The following is a 21,223-nucleotide window of genomic DNA, read 5'->3' as shown; positions in this document are numbered from 1 at the left end:
CGCTGCATCCAAGAAATGGATATATATTAGGATTATCGTCTTTTGTCTCCAGTTTCCAATCACTACGCTTCTTTTGTGTTACCGTTTGGAAGAACCTCGCACGGCACTTTCGCTCTCACTTTCTTCAATGTTCTGCTCACTTTAGTAACTTTCACTATTGCTGTCACTATTCTCGAACTCGGATTCATTTTCCAAAACGTCATTATTGTCATAATCGCCTCTAAAACAATGCCTACAAGAGCTTTCAATCTCTCGTCGACACTGCCGCGAAATCGCTTCTAATGCATAATGAACACTGAATATCGATGAAAATAAACAATTGCAGTGTTACACAGAAATACAGACAGCATTGTTTATCAACAGTACATGCCTTTGATTCCTACAGTGTGTATTGTTAGAAATTATATTGCAAAGGGAACCTAATATACGAAGATAAGCAAGGCACTGCGTCGTCGCGAGGTGGGCTCGTCATTTGATTTTTGAGCCAAAACACGGCGCGCGACCACAGTTCGTCCTAACCATTATTAAGTAGAACGTCAGAGTGTGAAAAATGGGCTTATTATTACATGTTTCCTTGATCTGTTTTTGCATTTTAAAAATTATTAGGGCAAATAATAATTGTCTATTATAATAAAATAGTACTGCAGTAGAAAAACATTGTAAATAGTTATGTACTGTAATATTAATAAAACAATAACGTCCGAGCTTAATTCCTTGGTAGTTTTTTACTTGGGACAAGTAAAAATCTCTCTAAAACGAGTGAGTAAAGTTGGGTAATAAAATATTATAAATAAGTTTCCATTTGCATGTTTGTGTCGTTTCATTTTTATAAAAAAACAACCGTATTCTGCGCATGCTGTTTTAATAAAAACTGTGGAATTGTTTTACCTGATTTTGTTTATAACAGCAGACAGAACGTGACATTTCTTTATAGAGAAAATTCGAATTAGCTTCGATATTGCATGTTGTAACCATGTCTTCCTGAATCGAAAGTTGTAGAAGTCGTCCGTTGAATGGGACCTACAGCATTCCATTGTAGGAGTCAGGGAGGGGATGGATGCAGTAGCGGTCGGCAGCAGACGCATGCGATCGCTGCACTTAGGAAACCGCACCTTTAGAGTAGTTTCACAGGACAGGAAAGAATAAATTTCTGAAAATACCTACTACAAGTACCAGGTCTGAGTGCGTTAGAAAAATCCTACAGGATCGAAGAGATTGCAGGGCTGTTCTACTGGGGAACAATAGTAGACTTGGTTGCCAGACATTCAACTGTAGTGTAACCATGATCGGCCGATTTTGGGGGGGGGGGGGTTAATAGTTACAAAATTATGGTAGAACACAATGAAGGTGCATGTATGACGTTATTACAAGGGCACTGGTACAAATTAATTGCAGATATGTTGGTTCATCAATTATGTATCTGAATGTTTATTTAGTTTATTGCCAGTTCCTGTTAATTTTCTTTTTGTAAAAATTCCACGAGGGGAGGGGGGTCTTAACACCCCGGTACCCCCGACCTGTGGCTACGCCCCTGTCAGACACTGTACGTTTGGGTGACCGAAGAGGTGTTTAACGCTGGTGCAAGGAAGCCAAGAGAGAGAGTTTTTTGACGTAATGGCACAAAACCCTGAGGCCACTCAGTCTCGGAAAGGGAAGCGTTTCATGATTCCGAAATAAATGTTGCTCCATCAACTTTAGACGATCAACTTTTAACAGCATGACCTGCAGTGCCATTCAGTCTTTTCGTTGTCAACTTACAACATTATCGTTTTACTAGCCTTGGTGGTTTAAAATTCACAAAGTGCTCTACAATCCTTACAAACCCCACATTGGACTTTGAAATGTCACAGATACATTTATGAAATTCGGCAAATGGTGTGGGAAGTGCGATCTTCAGGTATTGACATTCATTTCATTTGGATTAAAGGACATGCAGACATTATCCACAGTAATACAGTCGACCAACTGGCAAAACAGGCTGCACTGTAAGAATCGGCATTAATGGTTCTGCCATTTGCCATACTCTGTGTACACACCTCCTCCACAGTCGAAGAAAACTGTGGCCGTTACCTTCCCTGCTGATGGCGCAACTTAGCATTTCTTCCGCGCAGGCGAGGAGGTATCTCTCCATTCCGTAGACGCTCCCTTTGTTTGAGGTGTAAATTGATACATCCATGTCTTATCGCCCTTAATAGTTGCGGCTTAAGAAATCATTGCTTTCCACGGAGTAACGCTGTAGGAAGTCCAGGAACACCATGAACTTTGCGTCTTTGTGTTAAGGTGTCGGTGATCGCGGAACCCAACGTGAGCACACTTTGCGGACGATCTCGGTCAGTGGAATGAGCACTGCCTATTGAGATGCTCATCTGCTGAGCAATGTCGCGATAATCACTCTGCGATTGCTGCGAATCATTTCGTCTATTGCCTGGATATTGTTAAAATGAAATGGTGTATGGCCGTTAGTGCCGGGAGTTCCCGAGGACATGTTCGGCTCGCCAGGTGCAGGTCTTTCGATTTGACACCCATAGGCGACCTGCGCGTCGTGATGAGGATGAAATGATGATGAAGACAACACATATACCCAGCCCCCGTGCCAGAGAAATCAACCAATGATGATTACAATTCCCCACCCTGCCGGGAATCGAACCCGGGACTCCTGTGACCAAAGGCCAGCACGCTAACCATTTAGCCATGGAGCCGGACCTGGATATTGTTGCCTGTGATCGATGTTGATGGCCTTCCTTCCCGATCAGCATCACTCACCTCTGTGCGGCCTTGGTCAAATTGTTGGCACCATTTCACTATGGCTGGACGCGACATTGCATTTGGTCCATACACCGCCAGAATTTCACGGCGAATCTCTGCAGTTTTGACGTTTTGCCTACAAGAATCGTACTGTTCCGCTTACTTCAAGTTTGGAGTACGTTTCCAGTTGACGCGCTATTTCACTCGCACACTTTGAGGCACCTGTTATCCGTAACGCAGCAAAACTCGGGAAGCCCGAATCGTGTATTCTGACAATGCGCCACTATTGTTGAGCAATGGTAAAATGTAACCATCGTCGCCTTGGTCTTCCTCCGTGATTGAGTCCGTTATTCTCCTACGTAACCTCGTGTTGTTACTGATGATACTTTTGTCCCTGCACAATATTCAGAATTCATTTTCAAGTTATGATTATGATTCTTAATAATGACAATGTATAGTTTCTTATGTAAACACTAGATTTAGATGTTTAAACTGCACAATATTCAGAATTCTTTTTCAAGTTATGATGGTGATTCTTAATAATGACAATGTATAGTTTCTTATGTAAACACTAGAGTTAGGTGTTTAAACTGCACAATATTCAGAATTCTTTTTCAAGTTATGATGGTGATTCTTAATAATGACAATGTATAGTTTCTTATGTAAACACTAGAGTTAGGTGTTTAAACTGCATAATATTCAGAATTCTTTCTCAGTTATGATGGTGATTCTTAATAATGACAATGTATAGTTTCTTATATAAACACTAAAGTAAGATGTTCAAACTGCATTTATTAGCTAATAGACCAGTTTGTGAAGTGGAAATCCACAGCCTGTTTCCAGTCATTCGACCGGGTCAGGAATGGAATGAATGAAGCCCCCATCTAGCGGCGAGGATAGGAAATGTGCCGACTGCTGAAGCCTGTCGCACTCTTCTGGGACAATGATAAATGACTGATAGATGAAATGAAATGTTAATGGAGAGTGTTGCTGGAATGAAACATGACAGGGAAAATCGGAGTACCCGGAGAAAAACCTGTCCTGCCTCCGGTATGTCCAGTACAAATCTCACATAGAGTGACCGAGACCAGTTTAATCTGCCCGCAGTAGGGTGTTTTTAGGTATGAAGTACATGCAGAAAAGCCTGCAGTCAGAATTACATTCTTGAATTATCATGTTCGCCTTGATTTATTAATTTCCATAAAGATTATTTTGCCAGTTACACCAGAATATTTAATTTAATTCATTTGGAAGAGTGTTTACTAACGCTCGTTGTAGATTGTTATTTTGGGTTTTGCAAGATAATATCTTGGTTGTATCACGCAACGAACGGCGTCGTTTTGCAGCAGTAACAAAGGCATTCAAATAAAGGAAGATAACATACTTTGGCCACGTTATGTGTAACGGAAAATACCACCTCCAGCAACTCATACGTCAAGGAAGAGTAAATGGAAGAAGGGCCCCTGGGCGACGACACATTTCCTGGTTGGGAAACCTCCACCAGTGCTCCAATTCATCATCAGCTGGCTTATTTAGAGCAACTGTAAGTAGGGAGGTCTAGACCAGATTGACTGCCAACGTCCATTGAGGATATGGCACATCCAGAAGAAGAAGAAGAAGAAGAAGAAGAAGAAGAATCGTGACTCAACCTTGAAACTACATCTTTTTCACTCTTCATGGACGATGCTGATGACAGTTATGTGCTTGCCTAACGATGGAAACTATGACACAGTGTTTTGAGTGTCCAGTTACAGGGTTGCCACTATTCAATTGTATATTGTAATTATCGTATGGAATAAAGTGTGTAGAACGACAACTATGTACTGTTTTCCTTTATTATTCATTGCTCTGTTTAATTCGAACCTGGTTTCTGTTTGTTTACACTCGGTGGTGGGTACAGCATGTACTAGCTTATAGTTGTGTCTTATATGTTTTTTCATTATTTATTGTAATTGTACAGATTTTTTCGTGATGAGTTATGCAAGCCCAATATTGGCCTGTGCAGTATGAATGTTTTTTCAATTTTTTTTATCGCGTGGCACGTAAGCTCATGACTTTCGAAAGACGGCCATATGCCCTTCCTGATGCCAGCCTCAGGTGGGGAGTTAATTGCGGTGAAATGAATGATGATAAATTAAATTGGGTGAGGAGGTGGAAGGAAATGACTGTGGCCGGCGAATAAAAAATATTCCGGCATCTGTCCGGAAGTGAAAATGGGAAACCATAGAAAACCATTCGCAGGACAGCCGGGTTCGAACCCACGCGTCTCCCGAATGAAGAGCTTGACTCCACAGCCGCAGCGCGTTAACACGCGCGGCCACTCCGCTCGATATTTAGTGGGAGTCAATAATTATGTTGCAAGTTTTAAGTTGCACTAACTACGCTATTTCTTGTTCCTAAGTGCTGCGTGCAACGATTTTATTGGCCATAGTGTACTTTATTATGCACTAGCATTTATACCCGACCTTCGCACGGGATTTGGTAATCGATTCACGATTCCTTCGTGAATTTATGCGATGTTACATGCTTGTATTCAAACGTTATGCGGCATGTTAAATTGATATTCTTCTACGAAAGCACGTGGCAGAACGTGAAATATGATAAAGCTGAACAAAGTGGAGACAGAATGAGGACGATCACAGAGTTTATTGAATGGTACAGTTCATGGTCAGAAGTTGTGCGTAATTCTCTTACCCCTCGGTTACATATTCTTGGTGATCTGAAACCGGCAGTGGCGCATTTTAAGATTGTTTACTTTTAGGTATTTTATTACCAGTTAATTAAGCGTGAAGAGAATTTTTGTAGATTTCGTTGACTGATTAAGAACTATTGTGTAGATAAGAAGTTCTTGATATGTGTTTAATTTCAAGTCTTATACTGTATATTAGGCCTATTTTGTTTTTCGTTAATCAAACTAATATCGGTAACTTTGGACATTTTCTTCATCACCACTTTTCGCATTGCCTACGCAGCTGAACTGGTACTTAAACGCCATCCAGAGTGCCAAAATACAATTCAGCGATCGCGGAAACTATGAATTGGACGCTAATATTGGTCCTTTTCGATTATTCTTGTACGTCATTCCCTCCCCTAGGTTTGCTAGAAGGTGATTTACTTCTCCAGTACCTTTTCGAGATAGTAATTCGTATTTTTGCGAAGTTGGACGAGAGTTATCCTGGAAGATACTGTACACACGTACACTTACAATTTTGGTAATTTTCTCTTTCACAAATTTTACTTGTAGGATTTGTATTGTCTGTTTCAAGTGTTTTGTTCTTAATTGTGACGTTGATTGATTGTTCATGAACTCTTTTGTAAATGTTTAAGTTTAGAAATATTGTTATGTGTATGATTTTACGTTTTAGTTTGAATTTATTTTGTTTTGCCTTAAAGTATTTCCTTGTGGCAGCCTAGATTGTCTGGGAAGTAGTTGATCCTTTCAAACAATAATAACAATAAGTTATAACGTAATGTATTTACGCGTCGCATTATAAATATGATGTACACGATTCCAACTGTCACTGGTACTGTCACTAATCGGCCGAGCGACACCGAAAACTTAATCTCGGTGAATTTGAACATTTTCTTTATCGAAACTCAAACCCCACGATTCTTAACGCCCTTGAAAGGACTCCGGCCTGCCCAACGACCGCTGCTCAGCCCGAAGGCCTGCAAATTACAAGGGGCCGTGTGGTCCGCACGACGCATCCTCTCGGTCGTTATTCTGGGCTTTCTAGACCGGGGCCGCCATCTCACTGTCAGATAGCTCCTCAATTCTAATCACGTAGGCTGAGTGGACCTCGAACCAGTCATGAGGTCGAGAGAAAAATCTCTGACCTGGCCGGGAATCGAACCCGGGGCCTCCGGGCGAGAAGCAGGCACGCTACCCCTACACCACGGGGCAGGCAATTTCTTTATCACCCCTTCTAAATCACCATGCCGATGGGTGCTGAATTTGGACGTAAACGACATCCGGAGTGTCAATATTCATCTCAGTGACCCCGAAAACTATTGATTCGATTATTTTACATGTCAGCCCCTCCCCCAGGGATGTCTTACTCCTACATTATCTTTTCGGGATAGTGATAGGGTATGGCATTCAACTTCAAGGCATCCGGAGTGTCAGTATTCATCTAAGCGACCCCGAAACCTATGGATTCGACTAATATTCGTCGCTTTCGATTATTTCTTATCATCCCCTCCGCCAGGGGTGCTAGGGGTCTTACCTCACGAATGCTTTTTCCAGACAGTATAGTAAGTCATGTGTACACCAATTTTAGTTGAGAGCTATCATGGAATATAACACGCACATCCATAATTTCAGTCATTTTGGACATTCTTTTTTCACCCTTTCTCAACCTCCATTCCGACTGGGCCTGAAGTATGACTTAAACGGCATCCAAAGAGTCACGGTGATAGGATAGTCCTGCCACCACAGTCATTGTTTGTTTGTTTGTTTGTTTGTTTGTTTGTTTGTTTGTTTGAAAGCTATACTGAAACATGCATTCATCCATCTTCTTTTCCCTCTTCTTTTCCTGCCGCTTTTTCCCACACCTGTGGGGTCGCGGGTGCGAACTGCGTCGCACAAGTGGATTTGGCCCTGTTTTTACGGCCTGATGCCCTTCCTGACGCCAATCCTCTATGGAGGGATGTAAGCAGTATTGCGTGTTTCTGTGGTGGTTGGTAGTGTAGTGTGTTGTCTGAATATGATGAGGAGAGTGTTGGGACGAACATATACACCCAGTCCCCGAGCCAGAAGAATTAATCATAAGCGATTAAAATCCCCGACCCGGCCGGGAATCGAACCCGGGACCCTCTGAACCGAAGGCCAGTACGCTGACCATTCAGCCAACGAGTCGGACAAACATGCATGCATCCATAATTTCGATTATTTTGGATATTTTATTTTTCATCCCTTCTCATCCCCGTGCCGATGCGGGTGAACTTGGACTTAAACGACATCTCAAGTGTCAATATTCCTCTCAGCGACGCTGGAAACCATGGATTCTACTTTAATATTGCAAAGCAAAGCAAAGCCATCTCCGTACAGGCCATGAAGGCCCTGGGAGTGGTGGAAGGTAAAGGCTTCCACTATTCGTAACCTCGATTCTTGATGGGGTAGAGTGGTTAGCTCTACGCCCGGCCGCCTTTGCCTCCGAGAATTAACCTGGTACTCATTTTTGGTGTAGGCTGAGTGAACCTCAGGGCCATATGCACCAGCGGAAGTGGAAATCTCATTTCTTAAATTTTACGACTTCCTGGCGGGGATTCAAACCCACGTCCTTCCGGGCGAACCGAGTACGCCTTTACCGCCAGGCAGCCCCTACTTTAATATTGGTCGTTTTTTTATTACTTTTATACTTCATCCCCTTTCCACTCTCGCTCAGAGGGGTGCACACACATAAATCCATAAACTGGGCCATTTTGGGCTGTTTTCATTTCTTCTCACCCCCATGCCGATGGGGACTGAACTTACACTTCAACGACATGCGGAGTGTCACTGTTTATCTCAGTGACCCTATGGTTTCGACACTATTTTCGATTAATTTTATATATGCCACCCCCTCCCGACCACAACCCCTAGGGGTGGCTTACCTCCACAGTGCTTTTTTCGAGACAGTCATATGTGTAGCAGAATCTCTGCTTCTCCTAGCCTACATTTTCGCAGGTGCCTACTTCGAACACCAGGTCTGTATTCTACTGCAGAATCCTTGAGCTGACGTTGCCATGGTTACTGTTGGTCATTTCTTCATCCAATTCCTAGAGCGGGGTAGTGTGATACCAATATCTTGAAAACGGTTGGTATTAGGCCTTTAAAACATGGATTTCGGGGCCCGTCGTGTCTCACCGAGTTTTGTTCTACGCGTCGTGAAACTTAAAATGAGCTTTCTCTTGTCCTTGCACGACAAACTGAATATTTCGCCTCTATGAGCCTATATTAATGTGCCAAAGGCCCTTCTCTTTTTGCCACATCCCTTAAATGCCTTTTGGAGTCGGTGAAAACTTATATTTAACAATATAAACTATAGGTTATAGCACTCAGGGATAATGTATCCTTCTATTAGTGAACTAATTTTTAGAATCGGTCCAGTAGTTTCTGAGATTACCCTCCAGATATAAACAAACTCACAAAATTCGCACTCTCTCTTTATTCTATTAATATCATATTTGTATAGATTAGTTATTGATTTCTGCTAGTAGGACCCGTTCGCTTGCCAAAGCAGAATACCATTCGGGCATTATTTGAATGTTGAAATAACGTAATTCTCTATTATACATTATTTGTCATCACGGACTCTGTGAATTGGTTGGTTGTTACGGGGAGTTTAGATAACAAATGAATGCATAAAAGCATCTTGAACGTAGATGCGTTCGTTGAGGGAGGTAATGATACCCGGTGGATGGATGTTTTAGGATGACAAGGACTTGGCGGCAGCGGACGCCGAGGGCGTGTGGAGCCCCGACATCGAGCAGAGCTTCCAGGAGGCCCTGGCTATCTACCCACCATGTGGCCGACGCAAAATCATCCTATCGGACGAGGGCAAGATGTATGGTGAGTACCTGGTTGTATACTCATACTTAATGTGGCACGTGTGTTGATCAAAATGCTGTACTTTGGTTTAGCGTAAGACAGACGCCGCATCTTTTATTTTTATTGTACACAGTTCAAAAAATTAGGGGAACATGTTTTTGAACGTATGCTATGCTCCACAAAACAATACCTCACACGCAAGTATATTACCAACTAGATCTTTATTCTTTGCCGCTGAAGTATACGAAAGAACATCGATGGATTCGCGTTCATTTTCAGAACACAAACAGAAATGTCCAAATAGGGGTGGGAACAAAGTAATTACAGTCCTCCAGGGTGGATTTTTATCACAGTTAGAGAGCTTCAGTATGGTGTATGTCCACCACGAGCATTTATCACAGTTTGGCACCTACGTGGCATGCTCCGTGTAAGTCGACGGAGGTCACGTTGCGGTATCAGGTCCCATTCTTCAGTGAGAGCCTATTCGAGGTCTTAGAGAGTGGTGGAACAGGACGCCCACGAGCACTTCTGTCAAGCCTATCCCACGCATACTCGATGGGATTAAGGTCGGGACTCACTGCTGGCCATTCCATCTCTTGAATGTCCAGTTCTCGCAAGACAGCTCTGGTGAAGCGCGCTACATGAGCCCTGACATTGTCATGCACGAGTACGAATTCAGGGCCAACATCGTATGCAGCAACCAACACATGCTGTAGCAATACAAGTTCGATGTACCCCGCAGCAGTAAGATTACCACGGACGACAAGATCCGTACGGCCATCAATACTGATGCTACCCCACACTATCACAGAACCTTGTCCTAATTGGTCGCCTTCCTGGGTGACATTTGGCATGTACTGCTCACCACAGCGTCTCCATACACGTTGACGTCCATCACGCTGTGTGACAGGAAATCTGGACTCGTCTATGAACAACACAGGTCTCCATTGGCGAAGTTGCCAGTTGACGTGGGTACGCGCAAACAGAAGGCGAGCTGCGTGATGTTGCTGCGTTAAACGCGGCACTCGAACAGGACGTCTGGGTCGTAAGGATACTTCTCTGTTCCTTACTGTCTGGTCAGACACCGTGACTCCAATAACCCTCCTGAGGCCTTGTTGCAGTTCTCTGGCAGTTGCTGAACGACGCCGCAACGCACAGATTGTCAGATATCTGTCATCCTGTGGGGTTGTCATGCGTCCACGACCTTGTCCAATCCTCCTTGTGAACTGGCCTGTCTCATTGTAGCGATTCCACAAGCGGTGAATGACTGACAAGAGAGACATTGAGATCCACAGTAACACAACGAAAAGTCCATCCTTCCTGGATCAAAGGGACGGCCCTTGCGACTTGAACCACGTTAATATGTCTCATGGGATGTGTTGGTTGACGTACAACGTGCTCAAATGACCGCAGTAGTCTGTGTACCTCACAACGACACACGGACGCACCGCTATTCGCTTTGTTTTGAGGGGTCACTTGCCAGTTTAATGCACGGCTACGCTTACAGGTGGAATATCACTTCCATTCGACATACCCTGAGTAGCTAAGGTCTCAAGGTATGCTGTACGACCATTGGAACCCCATCTACCAAATTAACGTTCATATACCAGACGTTACAAAACATGTTCCCCTAATTTTTTTTGAACTGTGTATTATTACAACAGATTCGAGGCTTAGTTTACCTATGAGCACAGTGGAAACGTTACAGCTGGTCAGGAACGGTTCATCAAGTCACTTATTCACAGGTTTAGTTACTTTTTTGTGCTGTCCATGCCACAAATGCCTGTGATGACATGCAGTGGTCTTTCTTCTGATGTGGGCTAGAGCAAGTTCGTTACTTCAATCAGTTTGTCTTAATTTGACATTCGACTGAGACATGAGCGAGCTAGTGATGCCATTCCCAATGCGGCAGATCCCTGTGGTGAATGGCGTCAAGATACCACTTTAAAGATGTATTGGTGTTTAAATTTCGGTAGTTTTTCAGATTGATAGTGGTTTCAGCTAGTAGTTCAGTGACGAAAGCAACGCGAAACACCTAACTCGTTTCCCTAGTAGCTGGGATGAGTGGCTCGGATGGTATCTGTATTCATAAGCCCATGTTGGCGGGTTCGATCTCAGTTGCGTGGTATTTGAAGGTGCTCAACACACACCAGTCACATGTTGGTAGATTTCCTGGTACCGTACGTAAAATAATTCTTGCGGGACAAAATTTCCAGCTCCTTTGACATCTACGAAAACCGTAAAAGTTGTTAGTGGGATTATTATGATCATCATCATCATCATCATCAGTCACGCCAGTAAAGTAATGTTCTACTTACAGTAATTAATAAGAACTGCAACCATATATTTGAATTATCGAATGAACAAAGCCAGGCAAGCGAATCCGTGAACAGATACCGAATGTTCAAGAAATCATCGAAAAAATTATGAATTCAATGATAAAACTTGCTTGTGCTTTGTGTAATATGCTGAAGGCTTTGACCGTGTGAAATGGTATCAATTATGACTAACTTAGTATTCGTCAGATTGGGAGCTCCGGTTGATACAGAGCGTGAATGGGGACAGCCCACAATAGTGAGAGGAAGCAACACACTATCTTATTCTTTAGAAGGGCATTTTATCTCCTTTGCTTTTTAATGCATCTTCTGAGTTAGTCATGAGATAGGTAGTTGTTTATTATAATGGGAGGTTTTCCCCCATAGGCGAACTGGGTAGTCTGAGATATGCTGCCGACATCATTATAGCATCCAGCGACACAAGACGTTGAAAGAAAGGATTATGGGCTGCTGATCAGCAAAGACAAGACACGTGATGCTACGTTTTGCTGCCACCATCACGGAAGTGGCGGGTTTTGAAGTGGTCAAGGAATTTGTGTATCTTGGGTCATTAATATAAACAAAGAAGTATGTGACAAAGAGATGAATAACAAGTAGCATATCGCTCGAGGTGCAACCACCTGGCTACCTGGAATATGGAGACACTCAACAATTTCCCAAAACAATAAATTACAGTTACGGACACTTTTATTTCCCATAGCTACATATGCCTCAGTAATCAGGACCATGAACATCACATCACAGACAAAAATGGATGGGTATAGACGACTTCTGAAAATACCGTGGACGAACTAATGAATCTATTTTAAAACGAACAGAAAATCACAAAAAATCTTTCCAAGGAAATAGAGCGACCATTTCTTCTCTGTTTTAGACACATTTGCAGAAAGAAACGGTGGCAAAAATATCAGTGGTAAACAGCCATGAGTCCGAATCGTTAGGTAGACCAGATAGCCACCCATTGAGTACAGAATCCAAAAAGAAGGGGAAGTTCTTGTCACCGGACGTAATGCCACCACGCTCTTGTTAGAGCAATAGGACTGAATATAAAATGAAAACGAACATATTACGAATATAATTTATGTGAATGTTAGTTTAGCTAATATTGATTGTGATATTACCGACACGGGCTGTTAAAGTTGCTTTTCAACTTAACAATGCTTAAACTAATCTTACCATATGTCCTGGACAGTTTAATCGTTGCAGTTTCCTTCTCTATATTTTCTTGCACGAGCTCATAGTGAAAAGGTTTCCAGCAAACCAAAAATCTCGAGTTCATCAAAGTATCAATTAAACTATGTTGCCTCCAAGATCTCAGCGTTGAAGCGTGTACAGTGAAAAGGGCGAGCTGGTAAGTGAAGTCTTGGTGGGTGACGTGTCTCCCCTTTCCCCCGCGTGCAGGCCGGACACGGTCAATAACTGGACACTGCCCCTCCCCGCCGTTTCTCGAGACTGCAGCTCTTCCTCCTTGCTTCTTCCTTGGAGGGCGGGGCACCTCACAATGTTATTACCTGCCTCCGTCGAGACGTCTGGGTCGCCGACCCATACTCATTGTTTGCTGGAGGCCCACTTTACTGTTAACTTTCCCAGTTTACTGAATAACCACATGGCCTTGTTTCTTTGGTTTTTGGAGGTTCAAGATGGCAAGTCCTTGCGCCGCCCTCTTCCCCTCCACACGGCTGGCATTTGGTGAAAAAGAAAACTCGTACAAAAGATTGTTCAGAAAATACCAGAATTTGTCTTGGATGATGATGATGATGATGATGATGATGATTGATGATAATATAATGAACATAAACTGTATGTAAAGCGGATGGTGACTTATACTTTGTCGTAATGATAAATTTCATTTTAACGGTTTAGGTATCACCGGTGAATCTATTCACGTAGACACAATGAGGGCTACGATTCTGATGTCCGAGGTGCTCACTCCTTTCCCATAGCTACTGTCATCCTTACCCTCAGAACAACTTACTAGATCACTCAGTCGTTGCTTATGGTTCGCAAACCAAGACTTGACTGCAGGAACCCTCACTGCGAACCATGGAGCGTAAGCGAAGCAGAGGAAGACTAAGGTGACGATAATTAAATCAGTTTTTTAATGATTTAAAGATGGTGAACCTGTTGATGATCCACATACTGTATACATACTAAACATACATGCGAGTGATGCATGTTCTTCTACACACAAGATAAAAGGTATGTGAGTAACATAGGCTATTGACCTGGATATTTGTGGAAACTTACTTTATTCACTAATAATATGAAAATGAAAACCTACAACCTGTTTTCCAGTCATTGACCGGGTCAGGGATATAATGAATGAAACAAATATAGGCTGTTATTACAATGGGGTCGCCACTCCCAAGGTGATTTATTAACGAGTGATAAATGCTATGAAATGACAATGGAGAGTGTTGCTGGAATGAATGATGACAGGGAAAACCGGAGTACCCGGAGAAAAACCTGTCCCGCCTCCGCTTTGTCCAGCACAAATCTCACATGGAGTGACCGGGATTTGAACCACGGTATCCAGCGGTGAGAGGCCGACGCGTTGCCGTCTGAGTCACGGAGGCTACTTCACTAATAATAATAATAATAATAATAATAATAATAATAATAATAATAATAATAATAAGAAGTAGTAGTAGTTCGATACTCTACACCATCATATGGTTTTGTCTCGACACAAATTTCTGATTTAGTAATTTTTTAATTAGGCATTTTTTGCAACAGCGTTGCGTTGGGACATATTTCGTTCTCTTCAGTTTCTCTGTACCGCATATTAATTGCATCCAGCAATGCCTGTCATAATTCCTAATCCATTGTGTGAGGGCTTCTGAAGGTAAAGTATACCACTGTTCATAATGGGGGTTGCCTCGGACACTATCACTGTAGAACATCTTAGGGGGAGTGTTGCGTGATCAAAAATGTTTAATGTCTTGATCAATAGCTATGTTCCCATTGCGATACTGTAAGATTTACTGGAAGGTTGAGATCGGCAGATGCGAATATGTTGGCTCTCTTCTCCTTTGATGTATTTCTAGCATACTAGCTGTAGTACCCTGTGCTACGCGTGTACTTTTAGGATTTATATTACCTGTTAATTATGTGTGAAGTGAATTTTTATAGATTTATTTATTGTGACGTCGGTTGATATTGATATTTTACGGAGGTTCGTTTGTATCCGTAACGTGCTTAATTTGTAAGTTTTAGATTTATATTGTTTTCCGTTAGACTTTGTCCTTGTGGCAGCCCAGATTGTTTGGGAAGTAGTTGATTCTTTGATATAAATAATAAAAATAAGTTATAACTGTACGTATTTACGCGTCGTGCTATCGATATGATGTTGGCCTACATGATTCGAACTATGACTGGGACTGTCACCACTTAGCCTAGCAACTCCGAAAACTGTGGATTGAACACTAATATCGTTCATTATCGGCATTTTTTTTTCACTCCTCATCTCCATGCCGATGAAGGCTGAAATAGGACTCCAACAGCATCCAGTGTATCACAGTCAATCCGGACGATCCAGAAAGCTATGGATTCGACACTAATATATGTTGTTTTAGAATATTTTTACTTGCCGCACCCCTCCCTTACGGGTGCTATGAGTGTCTTACTTCTACAGCATTTTGCCAGATAGTATGTCATATGTCTGGTTGAGAGCTATGCTGGAACACACCACATACATCTATAATCTGTCATTTCGGACATTTACTGTTTCACCCCTTCTCACCCCCATACAGTTCTGGGAGGATGTCATTTGATGTGTGCTTACGAGTAGACATAGACTCCCTAGGTTCAAGGTGTTCAATCAACTGCTTAAATCTTTCATCTTCTACAAGGCTTAAATGGCTCACTGTCTTTGCATATCACGTAAACTATTTCCATTCAATATCACAATAAAGAAATCTATCGATTAACTCCTGGTGTAAATTTGGATGTACCGTCATAAAAGATTTGAGAGTAGGCTGGCTAGTATTTGGGAACTGATGATGATGTTGATGACTGTAATAACGAAGGCAATGACTTCGAAATGGAGTGAATAGGCACATGCTCTTCAACTGCAATTTCTTAATTTGTTACACTTTAACTGTTTCGAATTTTTTGTGGTGATGTTCAGTAAAAACAATTTTATGATCTTAGGTGACTGCTTCTTCAGGTTGTGAGATTTTCCTTCTCGCGAGAAACTCATTTTTAAAAGAGCGGCAAATGACACGGTTATCACTGACAGGATCTAGTTGAACATACATACATACATACATACATACATACATACATACATACATACATACATACATACATACATACATACATACATACATATGTAACGAAACGGACCGGCTTCTGTCACTTCAAAATAACAAGTGTCTTGAACTGTTAAAATAGTAATTTAAAAATCAAAAGGAGGTTTCATGCTTATGATGCTGACAGTTTTACATTAAGTTGCTGGGGCTACACCTTAATTAAGGCCACTGCCGCCTCCTTCCCAATCCTAGCCCTTCCTTGCGTCTTTAATATGTTAGTGCGACTAAACAACTAGGAAAAAATTGCAATAAGTTGCTTCTTGCTTGTGATTTAATACTGGTAGTGTAAATAGACCACAGGATTTGTTTTGACATAGTTACATTGAGAACTTTGCTATTTTGTGGGAGGAGCGTTGTTTTCCCATAGCCGTCCAGATTGAAAATAAATAATGCTATATATTAGTGCACTATCACATTCGAAAATATCTTCCTCAAGGTACAGTTCGGCACATTTTATTGCCCCGATACATGACTGTTAAAAGCAATTTGAAACTTAGACATTCGGACTGGCACCTGAACATGTGCAGAAATTCGGAGTTAAGTCCCTTTCGTCACGGGATCAGTAGAGCTATAAACGAACAAAATTTCTTGCTATACCTGCTACTTTGAAACTATTGAGTTGAGATCATTTTAAGATCTGCTACTTCTGGCAAGGTGTAAATATTGGTTAAAGGATTTAGTATTCTATTAACATAGCATCGAGCTTATCTGTAGTAGTATGATTTGAGAGCGATACCTCTTGTTTATCGAGGTATCGAAAGTATCGAGAACTCATCTCTATTATTATTATTATTATTATTATTATTATTATTATTATTATTATCATCGTGGGAATGACGCAGGTCTAGTTGCTCAACATGCAATGCTTTTTTTTACAATTACATTTGGCTTTATGTCTCACTGACAGTGATAGGTCTTATGGCGACAATGGGATAGGAAAGGGCTAGGAGTTCGAAGGAAGGGGCCGTGACCTTAATTAAGGTACAGCTCCAGCGTTTGCCTGGTGTGAAAATGGGAAACCACGGAAAACCATCTTTAGGACTGCCGACAGTGGGGTTCGAACCCCTTATCTCCCGAATACAAGCTCACAGCTATGCGCCTCTAACCGCACTGTCAACTCGCTCGCTGCAAAGCAAATAACAGTACAAACAATCTTAAGTTAATTTAAGGTCGTGTGGCATATGCACTTTATTTTATTCATATCTGTAGGCCTTCCACGCAGTTCTCCGGAAGACGCTGTGGCCACTCTTGGCGCAGTCTAGCCACTGTCTTGCACTGCACACTCCGCGTCTTCTGTCCCAGTCGTTATTTATGAAAGCTGGTGTTCCAGTAAATGGCTGTTGTTGGCCACATGCCAGCGACGACGTAGAGGTAGCGAAAGATAACTTGAGCGTAAATTTTCCGGAAATGGAAGTTTTGTTGGAAAAGGGCGTTGCGAGGATTAAGGAAGGTTTTCTGGCACCCGATGCTTTGCCGCTTCATTGATTCCATATAGCGCCCGAGTTTACTACCATGTCCTCGCTGCTTCAATATTATTCCATCAAATAGGCGAGATTACCTCATATATTGTGCGGGGGAAAGATGCGACAAGCCCTCTCAAGTTAGCAGACTTTAAATTGGCGTCCGCCACGGAAAAAAGAAACCTTTTCCTTCTTGGCCGGGTCGTCTGGCGCGAATATAAGTTCCCCGCCAAACTCCTTGAGCTCGCCTTCTAATACTGCCAACCCTACTGGGTGATACGCATTGAACAGAAACTATGCGAAGAATGTGCAATTAGTGAGCAGGGAAGAAAATGAAAAGAAGAGAAGGGGGTAGGGGGAGTGGGTGGGCACAAAGAAGATGGCGAGGGAGGGGGGAATTGACAGATCTCCGCCCCCGTTCCGCTGCTAGGGCGAGGGAGCGCGATATAGATATATGAAGGGGAAGCCCCTCAAGGAAGACGCGAGTCTACCTTTTCTCTTTTGAAGTGTGTATTTTGTTCGCTCCCTGGCATGTCGAACATAGTTTTGCCATAAACATTGTGTAGGTTAATAAAAAGTTTGTTAGCCAATGTGATAGCGTTTGACAGCTGTGAAGTAACTTACTCTTTAGATTATATGTGATTTGATTAGGTCTATGCATAGCAGGTTCTGTTCCAATAGACGAAAGCCTCGATTTTGTATTATGGTGTCAAAGAATACAATTCCGTACATACAATCCGAGACGAATAGTGCGACGGCTAAATACATATAGTTATACATACATACATACATACATACATACATACATACATACATACATACATACATACATACATTATCATTATAGACTGTTATGCCTTTCAGCGTTCAGTCTGCAAGCCTCTGAGAATTTACTAAACATCGCCACAATCCTCGATTTGCAACTTGTGTTGTGGCCTCATTTAGTTCTATACCTCTTATCTTTAAATCGTTACAAACCGAGTCTAACCATCGTCGTCTTGGTCTCCCTCTACTTCTCTTAACCTCCATAACAGAGTCCATTATTCTCCTAGGTAATCCATCCTCCTCCATTCGCCGCACATGACCCCACCACCGAAGCCGGTTTATGCGTACAGCTTCATCCATCGAGTTCATTCCTAAATTAGCCTTTATCTCCTCATTCCGAGTACCTTCCTGCCATTGTTCCCACCTGTTGTACCAACAATCATTCTTGCTACTTTCATGTCTGTTACTTCTAACTTATGAATAAGATATCCTGAGTCCACCCAGCTTTCGCTCCCGTAAAGCAAAGTTGGTCTGAAAACAGACCGATGTAAAGATAGTTTCGTCTGGGAGCTGACTTCCTTCTTACAGAATACTGCTGATCGCAACTGCGAGCTCACTGCATTAGTTTTACTACACCTTGATTCAATCTCAATTACTATATTACCATCCTGGGAGAACACACAACCTAAATACTTGAAATTATCGACCTGTTCTAGCCCTAAAACCAACCGTTATGGATATATTGGAACCGCACTACCCCTGCTCTAGGAATCGGATAAAGAAACTAACGACCGTAACCATGGCAACGTCAGCTCCATGATTCTACAGCAGCTAGATTATGCATGTACGTTCGGGCATAGCTGCCAAGCAAAATTGATACAGATATGACTTACTATCTGGAAAAAATAAACTGTTGTGTAAGACGCTCATAGCACTCCTTTGGGTGGGGATGGAAAGGGAGTGAAGTATAAAAATGATTGCCCCGGAGATCTCCGTAGTACAGCGACCAGCGGTTGCCGACGGGCCTCCGTTTTTACGTACTGGCTTAGGTTTAAGCATTTTGCGGAGTCTGTTACCTATATTTTCTATCAAATCATGGAGTAGTAGGATCACTGATGTTATTAGTGTCGATATTTTGGTCCACTTTTACGATCATTGTAACCAAGAGAACACTCTATATACTGTAGAGAATTGTCAAGATGGTGCGCCCATTACTTGAAAAAATGTCTCAACATTTATACTCAGATTCATTATATGATGTGCGACATGAGTGACAAGCCCTGAGAATTATAATTCTCGATAATTATAGTAGTTTCTTTTATGCATCGACCGGGCGAGTTGGCCGTGCGCGTAGAGGCGCGCGGCTGTGAGCTTGCATCCGGGAGATAGTAGGTTCGAATCCCACTATCGGCAGCCCTGAAGATGGTTTTCCGTGGTTTCCCATTTTCACACCAGGCAAATGCTGGGGCTGTACCTTAATTAAGGCCACGACCGCTTCCTTCCAACTCCTAGGCCTTCCCTATCCCATCGTCGCCATAAGACCTATCTGTGTCGGTGCGACGTAAAGCCCCTAGCAAAAAAAAAATATGCATCGCGTATTTCCTTGATCATTTGTAATAGTTACGAAATGTCGGATCAAACCAATACATTCAATAATATTTATATTTGTGGTACTATCTAGCGGAAGTATACTTACACTAAACCTGCAGCTTTGTAAAGGGAGCAGGTATTTGTAGGTGGGAATGAAGGAAAAACATGGTAGCAAAAGATTTTAGAGGTCGACGCTAATTAGGAACTAGTATTTAGAGGCCCCATGAAGAAAGAAGAAGAAGAAGAAGAAGCTACACACACTATAATTCCAAACATGACAAATAATTTCTACATACTTAAGTAAATGCACCAGTGATATAAATATCTAATGAAGTCAGTCACACCGATAGTATGAGTAACTAAAGCCAGTTTCTGATAACCCGTTCGAAGAACGGGTACTTCTGCTAGTCATGGGATAAACATGTTGCTCTGCTTAATAAAAAGTGCTCCCTGTTTTCGTAGTTACATTTCTAATCTAGCTATTTCAGACCGTGTGCGTAATGTCGTTAGCGTAAGATTCTAATTTTATCTTCTCCCTACAAGCTTTTGGAAGAGGCGAATTGTAGTAATGACAGTAGAGATTCATTTTTCCCATTGTTCAGTAATTGTTATCTGTTTAACTGTTTATTCAATTGCTGTAGATTTTAAGAGATGCCAGGTCGTCAGATTTTTGACTCACGGGTCTTTAAAGAGCCGGAAGCCAACGACACGGGCTTGTCGCATTTGACCACCCTCAAATGCTACCTTTAGACCTTTGTGGTAATCACCATAATCAAATACTGCTACTGCTACTGCCGTGTGCAGACATTTGAATTTAACGCCATCTGGCTATCTGCTCGTCAATTTCGATGTTCCGTTGTATTCTAGGCCTATTAGATGGCAGACAGAGTAAACCGAATTTCTCTTGGGCGTCTCTGGCTGAGATTTGTCGGGTACACACCATATGTGTCACCAGAAATCTTTTACATGCCGACATCGTACGACATGGAGTGTCGAATGGACTTTTTTCCGCCCTTCAAAAAATCCGAATACCTCTGCCGGGTTTGAACCCGCTGTCTTGGGATCTGGAGGCCGACACTCTACCACTAATCCACAGAGGCAGCTATGGCCATACGATTATTATTATTATTATTACTATTATTATTAATAATATATTAATATATATTAATATTAATATATTAATATATATATTAATATTAATATTAATCATAATAATAATAATTCTGAGCCGGGAAATATAACAACTCAGATTTTAGACCTTCTGTTCCCAAGACTGCGAGTTTAATCTTGGTTGAGATTGGTTGAATTTAAGGATATTAAATATTAAATGGGACAACTTCGTGCCGTTAACTACTGGTTCGTTAAAAAACTCTCGTGGAGCAAAAGTCCGTTCAGTCTGTTGACATCGGAACGAACCTCAAACAAATAATATTTTTCTGTAAATTTTAAAAACTAAATATGAGAACGTCAGGATATCCTTAC

At 42.0% G+C, this 21,223-nt stretch overlaps 1 protein-coding gene across 7 annotated transcripts in view; it reads left to right on the top strand.

Moving 5' to 3' along the window:
• Positions 1 to 21,223, top strand: part of sd (TEA domain transcription factor 1 homolog scalloped) — a 645,214-nt gene that overhangs the window by 558,424 nt on the left and 65,567 nt on the right. For all 7 annotated transcript variants that reach the window (XM_067144328.2, XM_067144329.2, XM_067144327.2 and 4 more), the window contains one exon: positions 9,160 to 9,298. In XM_067144328.2, coding sequence (XP_067000429.1) covers positions 9,160 to 9,298 — 139 coding nt within the window. The remainder of the gene's footprint in view (positions 1 to 9,159; positions 9,299 to 21,223) is intronic.

The sequence above is a fragment of the Anabrus simplex genome, chromosome 3 (genome assembly GCF_040414725.1).
Source record: "Anabrus simplex isolate iqAnaSimp1 chromosome 3, ASM4041472v1, whole genome shotgun sequence".
Lineage (NCBI taxonomy): Eukaryota > Metazoa > Arthropoda > Insecta > Orthoptera > Tettigoniidae > Anabrus > Anabrus simplex.
Note: the sequence above shows the minus strand (reverse complement) of the source record. Positions and strands in the feature narration are given on the sequence as shown.